This window comes from Podarcis raffonei, chromosome 17 (genome assembly GCF_027172205.1).
Source record: "Podarcis raffonei isolate rPodRaf1 chromosome 17, rPodRaf1.pri, whole genome shotgun sequence".
Classification (NCBI taxonomy): Eukaryota; Metazoa; Chordata; class Lepidosauria; order Squamata; family Lacertidae; genus Podarcis; species Podarcis raffonei.
The window spans coordinates 30,927,940-30,939,870 of record NC_070618.1 but is presented as its reverse complement, the minus strand read 5'-3'; the positions used below and the strand labels follow the sequence as shown (position 1 = coordinate 30,939,870).

The 11,931-nt window shown below is 45.0% G+C and overlaps 1 protein-coding gene and 1 long non-coding RNA gene across 11 annotated transcripts in view; one reads left to right on the top strand and one right to left on the bottom strand.

Moving 5' to 3' along the window:
* Positions 1-5,084: 5,084 nt before the first annotated feature.
* On the bottom strand, positions 5,085-5,999 carry LOC128404787 (uncharacterized). The gene is made up of 2 exons (XR_008328175.1): positions 5,538-5,999; positions 5,085-5,406 (listed from the first exon to the last, which is right to left on the bottom strand). It is a non-coding gene; the product is annotated as an uncharacterized LOC128404787 (long non-coding RNA).
* A 110-nt stretch (positions 6,000-6,109) lies between these two features.
* The window catches only part of DNM2 (dynamin 2), a 65,829-nt gene continuing 60,007 nt past the window's right edge, over positions 6,110-11,931 (top strand). For 7 of the 10 annotated variants that reach the window (XM_053370687.1, XM_053370683.1, XM_053370679.1 and 4 more), the window contains exon 1: positions 6,110-6,380. In XM_053370687.1, the coding sequence (XP_053226662.1) occupies positions 6,220-6,380 (161 nt within the window). In that variant the 5' untranslated portion in view covers positions 6,110-6,219. The remainder of the gene's footprint in view (positions 6,381-11,931) is intronic. The other 3 variants (XM_053370685.1, XM_053370682.1, XM_053370686.1) reach the window with 1 other exon arrangement.

Genomic DNA, 11,931 nt, shown 5'->3' with positions numbered 1-11,931 from the left:
AGGATGCAAATTTGTAAGCCAATTTGTGATTCATTTGCACAAAAAGCGGCACAGAAATAGAATCAATCAATCAATCAATCAATTTGCATAAAATTTCCTTATTTACACATATTGATGCGTTACTATAATTTACATGGAAATACCCTACATCTCACTAAAGTGGAGGGACATGTGAACAGTTGACTTATATTTTGAACAGCAAGAAAGAGGACACATTTGCCAACTTCTACTTTTAACTACGGACGCGGGTGGCGCTGTGGGTAAAAGCCTCAGCGCCTAGGGCTTGCCGATCGAAAGGTCGGCGGTTTGAATCCCCGCAGCGGGGTGCGCTCCCGTTGCTCGGTCCCAGCGCCTGCCAACCTAGCAGTTCGAAAGCACCCCCGGGTGCAAGTAGATAAATAGGGACCGTTTACTGGCGGGAAGGTAAACGGCGTTTCCGTGTGCGGCTCTGGCTCGCCAGAGCAGCGATGTCACACTGGCCACGTGACCCGGAAGTGTCTCCGCTGGCCTCTGGCCTCTTGAGTGAGATGGGCGCACAACCCTAGAGTCTGTCAAGACTGGCCCGTACGGGCAGGGGGTACCTTTACCTTTACCTTACTTTTAACTATGGATCGCTATGACAACTCTCATTTTATGTACCCATGAAAAAGAAGATGTGTCCTGGAAAAAGAGGATGTATGGCAAACATAAATTCCTGCTCAGTCTGCCATCTAGCTGCTGGTGATGAGCAATTTCAAGGCCTCCGCTCTCCTTGTTTAAGCTTCTTTACCTTTAAACCAAACTTAAACTGAACAGCTCTTCAAACAGAAGATTGTACTTCAAAGAGAGAACTGGAAAATAGAGCACACAAGCCATCCGACTAAGAGTGTGCCCCTCATAATAATAATAATAATAATAATAATAATAATAATAATAATAATAATAATTTATTATTATCATCATTTTCTGTATGCACAGTTTTTCATCTAGGCAAGCAAGAGGCACTCAGAGTTACATTTCAGACAGGAGAGAAATCACTTGAGAAGAGTGTAAAGCAGGATTGGTGAGAGATGTGCCTGGGAAGAGTCCCGAGGGCCAAGTAGAGGCATGAAGGGCCATATTCCCCACTCACCAGCCCTGAGGTCACTACCCCTGATTTATATGAATCCAACCATCTGAGTGACCTTGTGAAAGTGACATGTAGAATAGGGCCCCACCCAAACTTTTCTGAACAGTGGGAACATCTGAAATCTTGAAAAAGTATTGTAGGCAACACCACAACATTGCTGCTATGCAGGCAACAGTAGTCACAAAATGGCTGCTGTGGGGTTGTAGGCAATTACAAAATTTACTACTGTGACAGATCCCTTATTCCACACAAGGGAGACAGGTGGCTGATTTTTCCATGAAACTGAATATCAGACAGAGGCTGGCTAAGCCCAAATAACAAAACATCCATTTCACGCAAGTGAACTGCTCTGCTATCCATTTCATTGCTGCTTTAACAAAATAACACTGATTTCACCTAATGTTTTGGAGAGGGTAAATTTTTAGCAAAGTGCACAAAAGTATGTCAAATGTTATGCAGATGTTGTGGTAATACAGCATTGGTTTCAAAAAACTTGGAATGGTGTCGGGGGGTAAGGTTATTGGTTTGTTTCGTTGTCTTATGATGTATTTTGTCTTCTCATTTTGTTGTTGTTGTTATGAACGGCCCTGGCATCTTTGAACATTAACAGAGATCTTTTAAGAATCCGACACCCGCCCCCCTTCTCTGTGACTATTATGTGTTTTTTGTTTGTTTGTTTTTCAGTATGTTTTCAGTATGTTTTTTCAGTTTGTTTTACTACTTCTGTGTCGTGTGTTTCTCTTCTCTCTCTCCCACCCACCTTGGCCGAGTGGGAAATACATATGGTAGCTGTTCATCTGCATAGCAGCTATGTATCTCCACTCCCATTATAATTGGCATATAGGACTGCTTGGTAAGTGTACATAATGGAAAATAAGAAGGGAATAATGACTCAGCTGTATCCAGCAACATAACTGTGCAACTGTAACAACTTCCACTAGTGCAGGGGAATTTATCCCACCTGTGCACCACGCCCAAAATCAGCTCTGGGGTCACCCCCACTTTGTGGCAGATTTGGTGGGTGTGGGTAGTGCCCGGTGACTGGGGAGTTTCTATTATGCAAGCAGAAATTGTCCTCCTTGCGCAATGTCTTGGTTGAATTCAGCCCACTTAGCACCCTGCCCAAGAGTCAACACAGAGCAATATAAAAGAAAGATTGGAAACTTCTTGATTTGCCAGAAATGTATGCTCAGCTTGAAGGCTTTTTGTGCTGCCATGTATTGGATGTCAAACTTTTAGAAACAAACAATCAAAGAAACAAAAACACATGCCTCATGATACTTACAAAAGATTGTCACAGAAACTGGGAATGGTTTTGTGGTTGATTCTGATAAATGATATATGTAAATGCTTTTGTCTCAGGTAGTCACAAGTAAATCAGTAACTGAACACAGCAAAACTATATTTATATGGGGTTTTTACAAGAGAGCAAGTAACCGCACCCTTTCATCTGCTCATTAAATTTCAAAATGCTTGCAAAGAAATGGACTTTGCTCGCACTGTATCAGGTCCATTCTTTTCTCAGTTCATAATATGTTATACTGTAAAGAGGAGTCTGAATTAATCTACTTGAGATGTTGCAGCCATTACTAGAATGCATATGTTCCACATTTTCCACATACCACACCAGCCCCATATTTTGTACCTGTTTGTTCTGTGTTTTTTCATGTATTTTTTTTTAAAGGTGATAATGATACACATTTTGTTATTGTGCTATGTACTACTGCTTGTACTATTTTGTAGCTTCACTATAGTATCACGGTCATAAAACGTCCAAATTTTTGCAAGTTTGCTATCCTTTACTGTAACCTTTCACCAGTAGAAGTGGCTTCTTGGATCCACCAGTCTCATTCCTGATTCTCCATTTTGTGGCCGTCAGCAAGCAGTGGAAAAGGCAAGCATTTATAGCATGACCCGCTGCAAAAAGCGTAAATGCAGAAGCAAAGATGTATAGTTGTGTTGCCATGCAATTGTTAAGTACCACGAAGTACAGTACTTTTAATATTTTTATCCCACTACCCTCCACCCCGTGCTGTGGTGCAGCTGTGTAGTGCATTATTTTGAAAATGTTCAATTGTAGCGTCTCATGAAGGCACTGTAGGATATTTGTGGGTGGCCAGGGTGGTGATAACTCACAACTTTTAATGGGGAAATGTCTAAGAAGCAGACCATATATCTCAATACCATTGTTACAACCACAGTTGATAAAAAGTGTACATACACCTTGCTCCTCTCCTCTATATTGTGCAGCAAAAAGACCTGTTATCCTGGGGATAGAAGCAGCCCCAGTGTGATTGCATTTGTCCCTGGACCCCTAATTGGGAACCACTGGTCTAGAGAAACGACAGAGATCTGTAGAACAGTAAAATATGCGCTCCCGTCGTTCGGTCCCAGCGCCTGCCAACCTAGCAGTTTGAAAGCACCCCCGGGTGCAAGTAGATAAATAGGGACCGCTTACCAGCGGGAAGGTAAACGGCGTTCCGTGTGCTGCGCTGGCTCGCCAGATGCAGCTTGTCACGCTGGCCACGTGACTCGGAAGTGTCTGCGGACAGCGCTGGCTCCCGGCCTATAGAGTGAGATGAGTGCACAACCCTAGAGTCTGTCAAGACTGGCCCGTACGGGCAGGGGTACCTTTACCTTTACCTTTAAGAATGCTGGTATGCCTACAGCAGGTGCAGACAGAATAAATTAAATTACTGAAGTGAGAATTCAGAGGTTGTGGATAATTGGATTCTTGTGACTACATGAAGGCAGAGTGATAAGACAACCTATTAGGTAATGTAACGTTTTTTAAAGAACAAGTTTTTGTATCGGGGAGAAATGTAAAATAACAGCAAGAAATCGAAACTGTTTAGTAGCATTTTTGAGATAACTTGTAGTAAGAATTGTACAGTTTTAAACTGACTTTTACTATGTGACAAAAATTTGCAGTACTAAAATAGAACAAATTATGTCAGGGGCAAGTTGTATAGGAACACAAATGGGTTAAAGTGCAACTGGATGGGAATGCTTTCCTGGCCCTGAACCTGTGACTGCTCATGAAGAGTGGAAGCACTGCACTTATTTGGAACTCTTGATCTTATCCCCCATCCCTGCTGCCATCAAGTATTGATCGCAGTACTCACTTCCTGGTGAGTGTGCCTATAGCACTTGAGTGGACAGTACAATCCTATGCACACTAACATTGGAGTAAGGCCTACTCCCTGCTGCCACACTGTTTTTATTGTAATTATCTGCATGTTTTTTAATAGGTGTTAGGGTATATATCAGCCATGTCCAACCGGTTGATCATGATCTACTGGTCAATCGCGTGGTGTCCCTGGTCGATCCCTGTCGACCGCGTGATCCTGGTTGATCTCTGCCCCCCCAAAAAGCTCAACAACTTTGGGTAGATCACTGCCAGTTTTTTATAGTGGGAGTAGATTGCAGTCTTTTGGGAGTTGGATATGCCTGGTATACATAGAATCAAAAATTGTAGAGTGGGAAGGAAGCCTGGGGGGGGGCGTCATCTGGTCTAACCCCCTGCAATGCAGGAATCCTTTGCCCAACATGGGGCAAATAAATATGTAGCAATAGCAACGCAGTGGAATTTACTACCGAGTACACGGGTGGCGCTGTGGGTTAAACCACAGAGCCTAGGGCTTGCCGATCAGAAGGTTGGCGGTTTGAATCCCTGCAACAGGGTGAGTTCCTGTTGCTTGGTCCCTGCTCCTGCCAACCTAGCAGTTTGAAATCACGTCAAAGTGCAAGTAGATAAATAGGTACCGCTCCAGTGGGAAGGTAAACGGCGTTTCCGTGCGCTGCTCTGGTTCGCCAGAAGCAGCTTAGTCATGCTGGCCACATGACCTGGAAGCTGTACGCCGGCTTCTTCGGCCAATAAAGCAAGATGAGCGGCGCAACCCCAGAGTCGGCCACAACTGGATCTAATGGTCAGGGGTCCCTTTACCTTTAAATAAGAATAGAATTGCACTGAATCTGATTATTCTCTACAATTATTCTACAATATTGCAGCCTTTAATGCTGATAGCTGAATGGAAACTTTCTGAATCACAGAATATTTTGAATTGACAAGAATACTTTTTAAAATAAGAAAAGAAAATCTGGGAAATTCTGGTTTTCTGTTTTTTAAAAAAGTATTGCAAATGAAAATGCACAAATTCCTCGCAAGATGCCCTCGTCAGCTGCAGCCACCAGAAAGGTAGAATAATGTCTGCCAGGTAAAATCATTTCCCCCTGGAAGGTGTGAAAAAGATTTGGGGACCTGCGATTTCTGTAGAGGTAAGAGAAAGCTGAGGTACCTTTCGATCTGTTTTAGTATTTTAATTTTTGTATGTTTTAAAGTATGGCTGCAAAACATTTCCCCCTTGGCTTTATTGTTTTATCCGCTTTTGAGGTTTTCTTCACTCAAGCGGTATATACATTTTACTACAAAATGAATGAATGAATATGAGCAGGGACCAATAATTGTTTAGCGGCAAAAGAACGACCGAGGTGGAAAAATACACATTTCATCTCATTGTTCATGCCCCTTAAAAAGGAAGAAGAAAAGTTCTCTTTACTGGTGCGATTGGCTTATTCACAGAGTGTGACGCAAACACTGGCCAATAAAAAGCGAATGTAGTGAGGCGGGTGGCCCGGTTCTTTTGACAGCTTATTCGTTTCTTTACGTGATGGACAGGAAACGTGACCAGTAAAAAGAAAAAAAGAAAAAAGCAACTAATGAGCTGCGGGGCGGGGACCGAGCTCCTCAGGTCACCATTGGTTGTGAGGAGAGCAGAGGCGGGCGCCGAATGACAGGGAAGGCTACCAGTTAGAACACCGACCGGAAATGGGCGGAGCGGGCCAACGCTGCCCCTACCACTGACCGCGGGCGACGGTTTTGCTTTTCTTATTGGTTCTGACCGATGAATGACAGGCCCTCCGAGCAATAGCCGGCAATGGCCGGCAGAAATAGGGCGGGGCGGGGCGTCGCCTCGCCGAGGCCGGATGAGGAGAATCCGAGGGGGGAAGTTTTGGTGGTTGTTGCCTGGGGTTGTGAGAGGAAGCGGGGAGGTGCGCGCGCCGGGGGGAGGAGGAGGGGATCTGTCCCCCTCCCACCTTAGGCCGTTGCTATGGGCAACCGAGGAATGGAGGAGCTCATCCCGCTGGTGAACAAGCTGCAGGACGCCTTCAGCTCTATCGGGCAGAGCTGCCACCTCGACCTGCCGCAGATCGCCGTGGTGGGCGGCCAGAGCGCGGGCAAGAGCTCCGTCCTCGAGAACTTCGTCGGCCGGTCAGTCAGTCAGTCAGTGAATCGTGCGTGTGGGGGGAGGGGGGCTTTGCGGGGAGGAAGAGGGGGAAACGCAAACTGCGCAAGGGAGGCTCCCTAAGGCAGACCAGCGGCGCGCGGCGCTGTTTGCGGAAATGAGTTCCGAGAATGCCGGGCTCGCGCTCTCCTCAGCTCGCTGCTGCCGTAGGGGCGGCCTCGGCCCGGGAAGAGCCGCCGCCGCCCGCCCGCCAAAAACCAGCCCCTCTCCGCTGGTGAGGCGAAGCGGAGAGGAAAGGGTCTCTTCCCCGCTCCGAGACCCCTCTCTGCCCCATGGAGCCGAAAGGGGTGGCGCGCGGGACTGGCCCTCGTGAAAGGTGGCTTTGCGACTGGCGCCATGGCCGGCGTGTGGGCCACCTGCCTTCTCGCCTCCCGCTCTGCTGGGCGAGTGTGGGGAGGGGTCATACCCGCGAGGCCTCGCGCTGCCCTTCGCCCCACACACCTTTCCGGGTTGTCCCGGGTAAACTCTGTCGCGTGTGCTCCGGTGACCTCTATGGGGAAGCTTGCCTGCTCTTAACGGGGTTACACTCCCTCTAAAGGAGCAGGTACACAGCTCGGGGGGTTTTCTGGGTCCTTTGCTGTCGATTGAGACTCAGGTGGTCTCAGTGCCTTCCATCAGCTTCGGCTGGAGGCCCAGCAGTGCCCCTGGATCTGGACAGGGATAGCCTAACTTCTATCGTTTATTCTGTGGTAACCTCCAGGTTAGATTACTGCAATGCATCCCACGTAGGGCTGCCAATGAAGACTGTCTGGAAACTTCAGCTGGTGCAGAAATCGGCGGCCAGGTTGCTCATCAGGGCAAGACTGTTTGAGAGTATTACATCGATCCTGGCCCAACTGCACCGGCTGCCAGTTAGTTTACCAATTCAAAGTGCTGGTTTTGACCTATGAAGCCTGAAACGATTCAGGAATGCAATACCTCAAGGACCACCTCTCCCCACATGAACCTACCTGTACCGTGCAATCATGAGGCCATTCTTTGTGTGCCTTCCAACATGAGAATGGGCCTTTTTTGCAGTGGCTCCCCACTTATGGAATGATCTCTCCAAGGAAGCTTGCCTGGCACCATTGTTACATATTTTAGGTGCCGGGCAAAAACTTTCTTCTACCAAGCCTCTTGCTATTTAAACAATCCATGGCCTTTTAAACTGTGGGTGGGAGGTATAGCTTTTGTTACTATGTTGTATATATATAATATATATACACACACACTGCCCTGTGATCTTCGGATGAAGGGTGGTATATAAATTTAATAAATAAAATAAAATAAACTGCAGGGTGGTACTTGAAATGGGCGGAACAATCTTGGTGATTCTGCTCTTGTTGCCGTTATTATTATTGTGTACCTGCCCTTCATAGGGTCGGAGGGCTGGTTACATAAATACAAGATAATAAAATAAGTTTAAAAAACAATAGCAACAAATTTACAACTTAGCATCTTTCCTAGGAGATCTTTGCCTGGTTTGTTACATCCATCAGCCCCTCTTGCATGACCCATCAGATTCCAGGTTTCTTTGGGGTATTGCTAAATGTAAAAAAATTCAAGCTGCTAGGCAGCTTATGACTTGCAAGGGTGGGGGAGGTTACACCTGTCTTTCTGCTTTCTGTGTAATGGTCTCGCAGATAAGGATGTAACACAATATTATGTCAGCCTTCTACCTGTGCACTTTTGTGCCATAAAGAACAGTTAGCAATAAGTCTTGCAGACCACACTTTTGCTTTCTGCTGTTGTTTAGTTTTACACATAGCTAACAAGTTTCCCTCTTTTGCTCTTGCATAATACATTTGGAATTCAGAACATGAATGCTGTTCCTTATTTTTGTGTGCAAGATACATAAAAATGATCCACAGTTTCAGAAATAAATGCACAGTATCTTATTAACCACTAGCTAAGCCATTACATAGTAGGCCTGCTATGGACTGAGATGTAATGGATATATTTTAGCAAAGTTATATACTCTCTACCTTGGGTTGCACAGAGCCGTGCCATTTGGGTTAAATGTTCTGTCCTGAGCTCTGTCTCACAGCTGTCTTGATAGGATAGTTATTTGAAGAATAGAATTACTTTGCTCAGAGTAATCTGAAACATAAATTATAAAATGAAATAGGGAAAATAAGACGTGTCATCAAAAACAATTATTTGACAGCTGATTCCTCCTTCCATGTCCCTGAGCATTGATTAATCCACTGCCGATTGCACACCCTATGGATGTGGCATGGCATGGTGCTGTCAAATAGACTACTGTGCTAGACAGTCTGTTACACAAAATGATCTAAACAAAATCACCTCTAAGCAATAGACTTCTTAGTCTGTTGCAGCAAGCAACACAATTTTCAATGTACCGCAAAACACAAACAGGTCTATTGTGATGTAATATTCTACTCTAGACATTTTTACCTATCCTTGAAACATGTTTCCATGGTACATGAGGATTAGCAGTGACAATGAGTGTCTGCTTTTAGTCGAAACAAAATAAAAAAATTCCTTCCAGTAGCACCTCAGAGATCAACTAAGTTTGTTATTGGTATGAGCTTTCGTGTGCATGCACACTTTTTCAGAAATCTGAAGAAACAAACTTAGTTGGTCTCTAAGGTGCTACTGGAAGGAATTTTTTTATTTTGTTTCGACTACGGCAGACCAACACGGCTACCTACCTGTAACTAGTCTGCTTTTAACCCCTGATAAGCAGCAGAGCAGCCTATGCTAAGAAAGAGTTTCTTATGCTTGTCTTTGCTACCCCGCCCAACATATAATTGGGTGTTTTGCTTGCATTAAATATTAGTGACCGATAGCTCTATGTACAAATTCATAGTGTATATTATTGCTCAATAGCATTTCTGTAACAAATAAGATGAGATATACCTTCTCATATGATGATACCAATAGTAATGACTGTGATTTGTTTTGTCCTGCAACTAATTTTAATGTGCAGTATCTACCTGAGGACCCAGAGATAACCCGCCTCACACCTTGGAGGATTCTACCATTGAAACTTTATGCTAAAAAATTTTCTGCCTTGGGGTTTCTTAGCTGCTTTTCATTTGCTTTGTCTTCACAATTTGCCATTTAGGAATTGCTTTAAAGTGTGATTAGGGAGCTATATCTCAGGGATTGTTTCCCCCTCACTCCCATTCATATGTAGAGAAAAAAAAGTCCAGTAGCACCTTAGAGACCAACTAAGTATGTTCTGGGTATAAGCTTTCCGTGTGCATGCACACTTCTTCAGATACCTGCAAGCACACTTCTTAGTTGGTCTCTAAGGTGCTACTGGACTTTATTTATTTATTTATTTATTTATTTATTTATTTATTTCAACTGCATCACACCAACATGGCTACCTACCTGAATATGTAGAAAATGTTACTGAAATGTGATTGTGACAGAAAGGGAGCACACATTGGTCTGAATGTGCTTGGTGAACACTGATTTGAACAGCCTTAAGTGATGGTGGGGAACTTCCGCCCAGGTCCTCCAGGCTTCTCTAGCCAGATTGAACTCTCCCTCCTAGGCCATCTCTCTCCCCAATCCATGTCTCCAGTCCACTCACTAGTGCTGTTATGCATTTTCCTTGAGTGTTTTGCTGTCTAGAATGTGTCCTCGAAGTATGATAATTACCGTATTTTTCATCCCATAGGACGCTCCGTCCTATAGGACACACCTAGTTTTTTTGGGAGGAAATAAAGGAAATTTCCCCCCCAAAACCAGGTCGAGGAAACCAAACCAGGTCGGGGAACAGCGGTATGGCAGCGCTCCGCCTCCCCGCTGTCCCCTGAGCTTGGGCTGGCGCTGGGGAGAAGCGCGCTTCTCCCCAGCGCCAGCCTCCAAACCAGGTCGGGGAACAGCGGGATGGCGGCGCTGCACCTCCCCACTGTCGCCTGAGCTTGTGGGGCTGGCCGATGTCTGCCCGAAGCGTGGGGCGCTCTGCTTCAGCGCGCCCCACACTCCGTGCAGCAGGCTGCTATCCGTAGCCTAGGGAGCCCTGCGGGAACTCCCGCAGGGCTCCCCAGGCTGTGGATGTCTGCCCGGCGCGCGGGGCGCTCTGCTTCAGGGTGTGTGCGCGCCGGCTGGCAGGCTGCTATCCACAGCCTAGGGAGCCCTGCGGGAACTCCCACGACCTCCCCAGGCTTGCTGATAGCTTCCTGAAGCCTGGAGAGCGAGAGGGGTCGGTGCGCACCGACCCCTCTCGCTGTCCAAGCTTCAGAGAAAGCCTGTATTCACCCCATAGGACGCACACAGATTTCCCCTTCATTTTTGGAGGGGGAAAAGTGCGTCCTATAGGGCGAAAAATACGGTACTCTTGTTTGCCTTGATGTAGGTGCATGTGTAGAAACCTGGCTTTAGTATGGACGGAGTGTAGCATACTGTAAAAATTACATGCATTGCCCTCCTACTTCTGCATTTTGCCCATGAGGAAATGCAGTGATCAAACTATTTTAAACATTTTTCAGTGGAATTGGTGTTCTAATATACTGTACATCAGTCGCTACCAATGACTAAACAGCTGTAATCCTGGGTGTATATCTTGATCCTGTAGTGAATTCCTTGCCATAATCATTGCAAGTAAGACATTTTTTGTTGACATGAGACCAGTATCTGGTTTTCTGAAAGATGTGGAGCAAGCATCTGCACCTACTTGAGTCTTTAGAAAACCAGCTTGGTGTGAATTTTTATCACAGAGTTCACCACATGTACTCTTCTGTGAACAGTTGTGAGGGATGCAGCCTAATGAGTGAGATTGCATGTATTAATGCTGTATTTCAACAGTGATGCTAAAAACTGCAATAACTAAACTTCAGTCAGACTCATGAAGGTGGAGCATGAAGTCGAAGTAGAACAAAGCCTCAAATCCCCACCTGCTTTTGAAAAAGTACATCTTATCAGATATGTCTTCCCTCTCCTGCAATAAAACATTTCAGTTTACTAAAGTCATTTCAGTTTACTAAAGCTATTGTATGTGCTAGCTTAGGTTATCCTTTACCCAAGCATGTTTATAACACGTGTTGTATCTATGGAAATTTCTGATGGTTGCAGGCTTGGGTTGTCTTTGATGTTTCCATGAATAGGTGTCATTGTCAGAGTGCATATTGATGCTGACAAACAGGAGAGCCTCTTCTGCTTTCAGTTGATCTGATGCAACACAGTTAGAGATCTGGGAAAATGTATTGCATAAAGGGACTATTTCATGGTACGGGATACTTTGGGGGCTCTATAGTGCTTTCCCCATACGTATCTGAATCCAAATTTTAAGTGTGCGCTAAATTTTCGTAACATTTTCTTGTTTATATACTTGCCACAAAAGTTCTTATTCCTATTACTCCTTGCTAGTGACCGTTTTGCTGGAGGTTTTCCCAAAAGTTCAATACAGCTTTTGACATACAAATTAAAAACAATGGGAAAACACAATAAAACAATTGAATAGGGTCAACAAGAATATCTTATTCTGGGAAGCAGGTCATTACTAGTAAGTAGCATTGTTGATATAACTGTCAACAATGGAAAATCATTCTTTTGTATTTT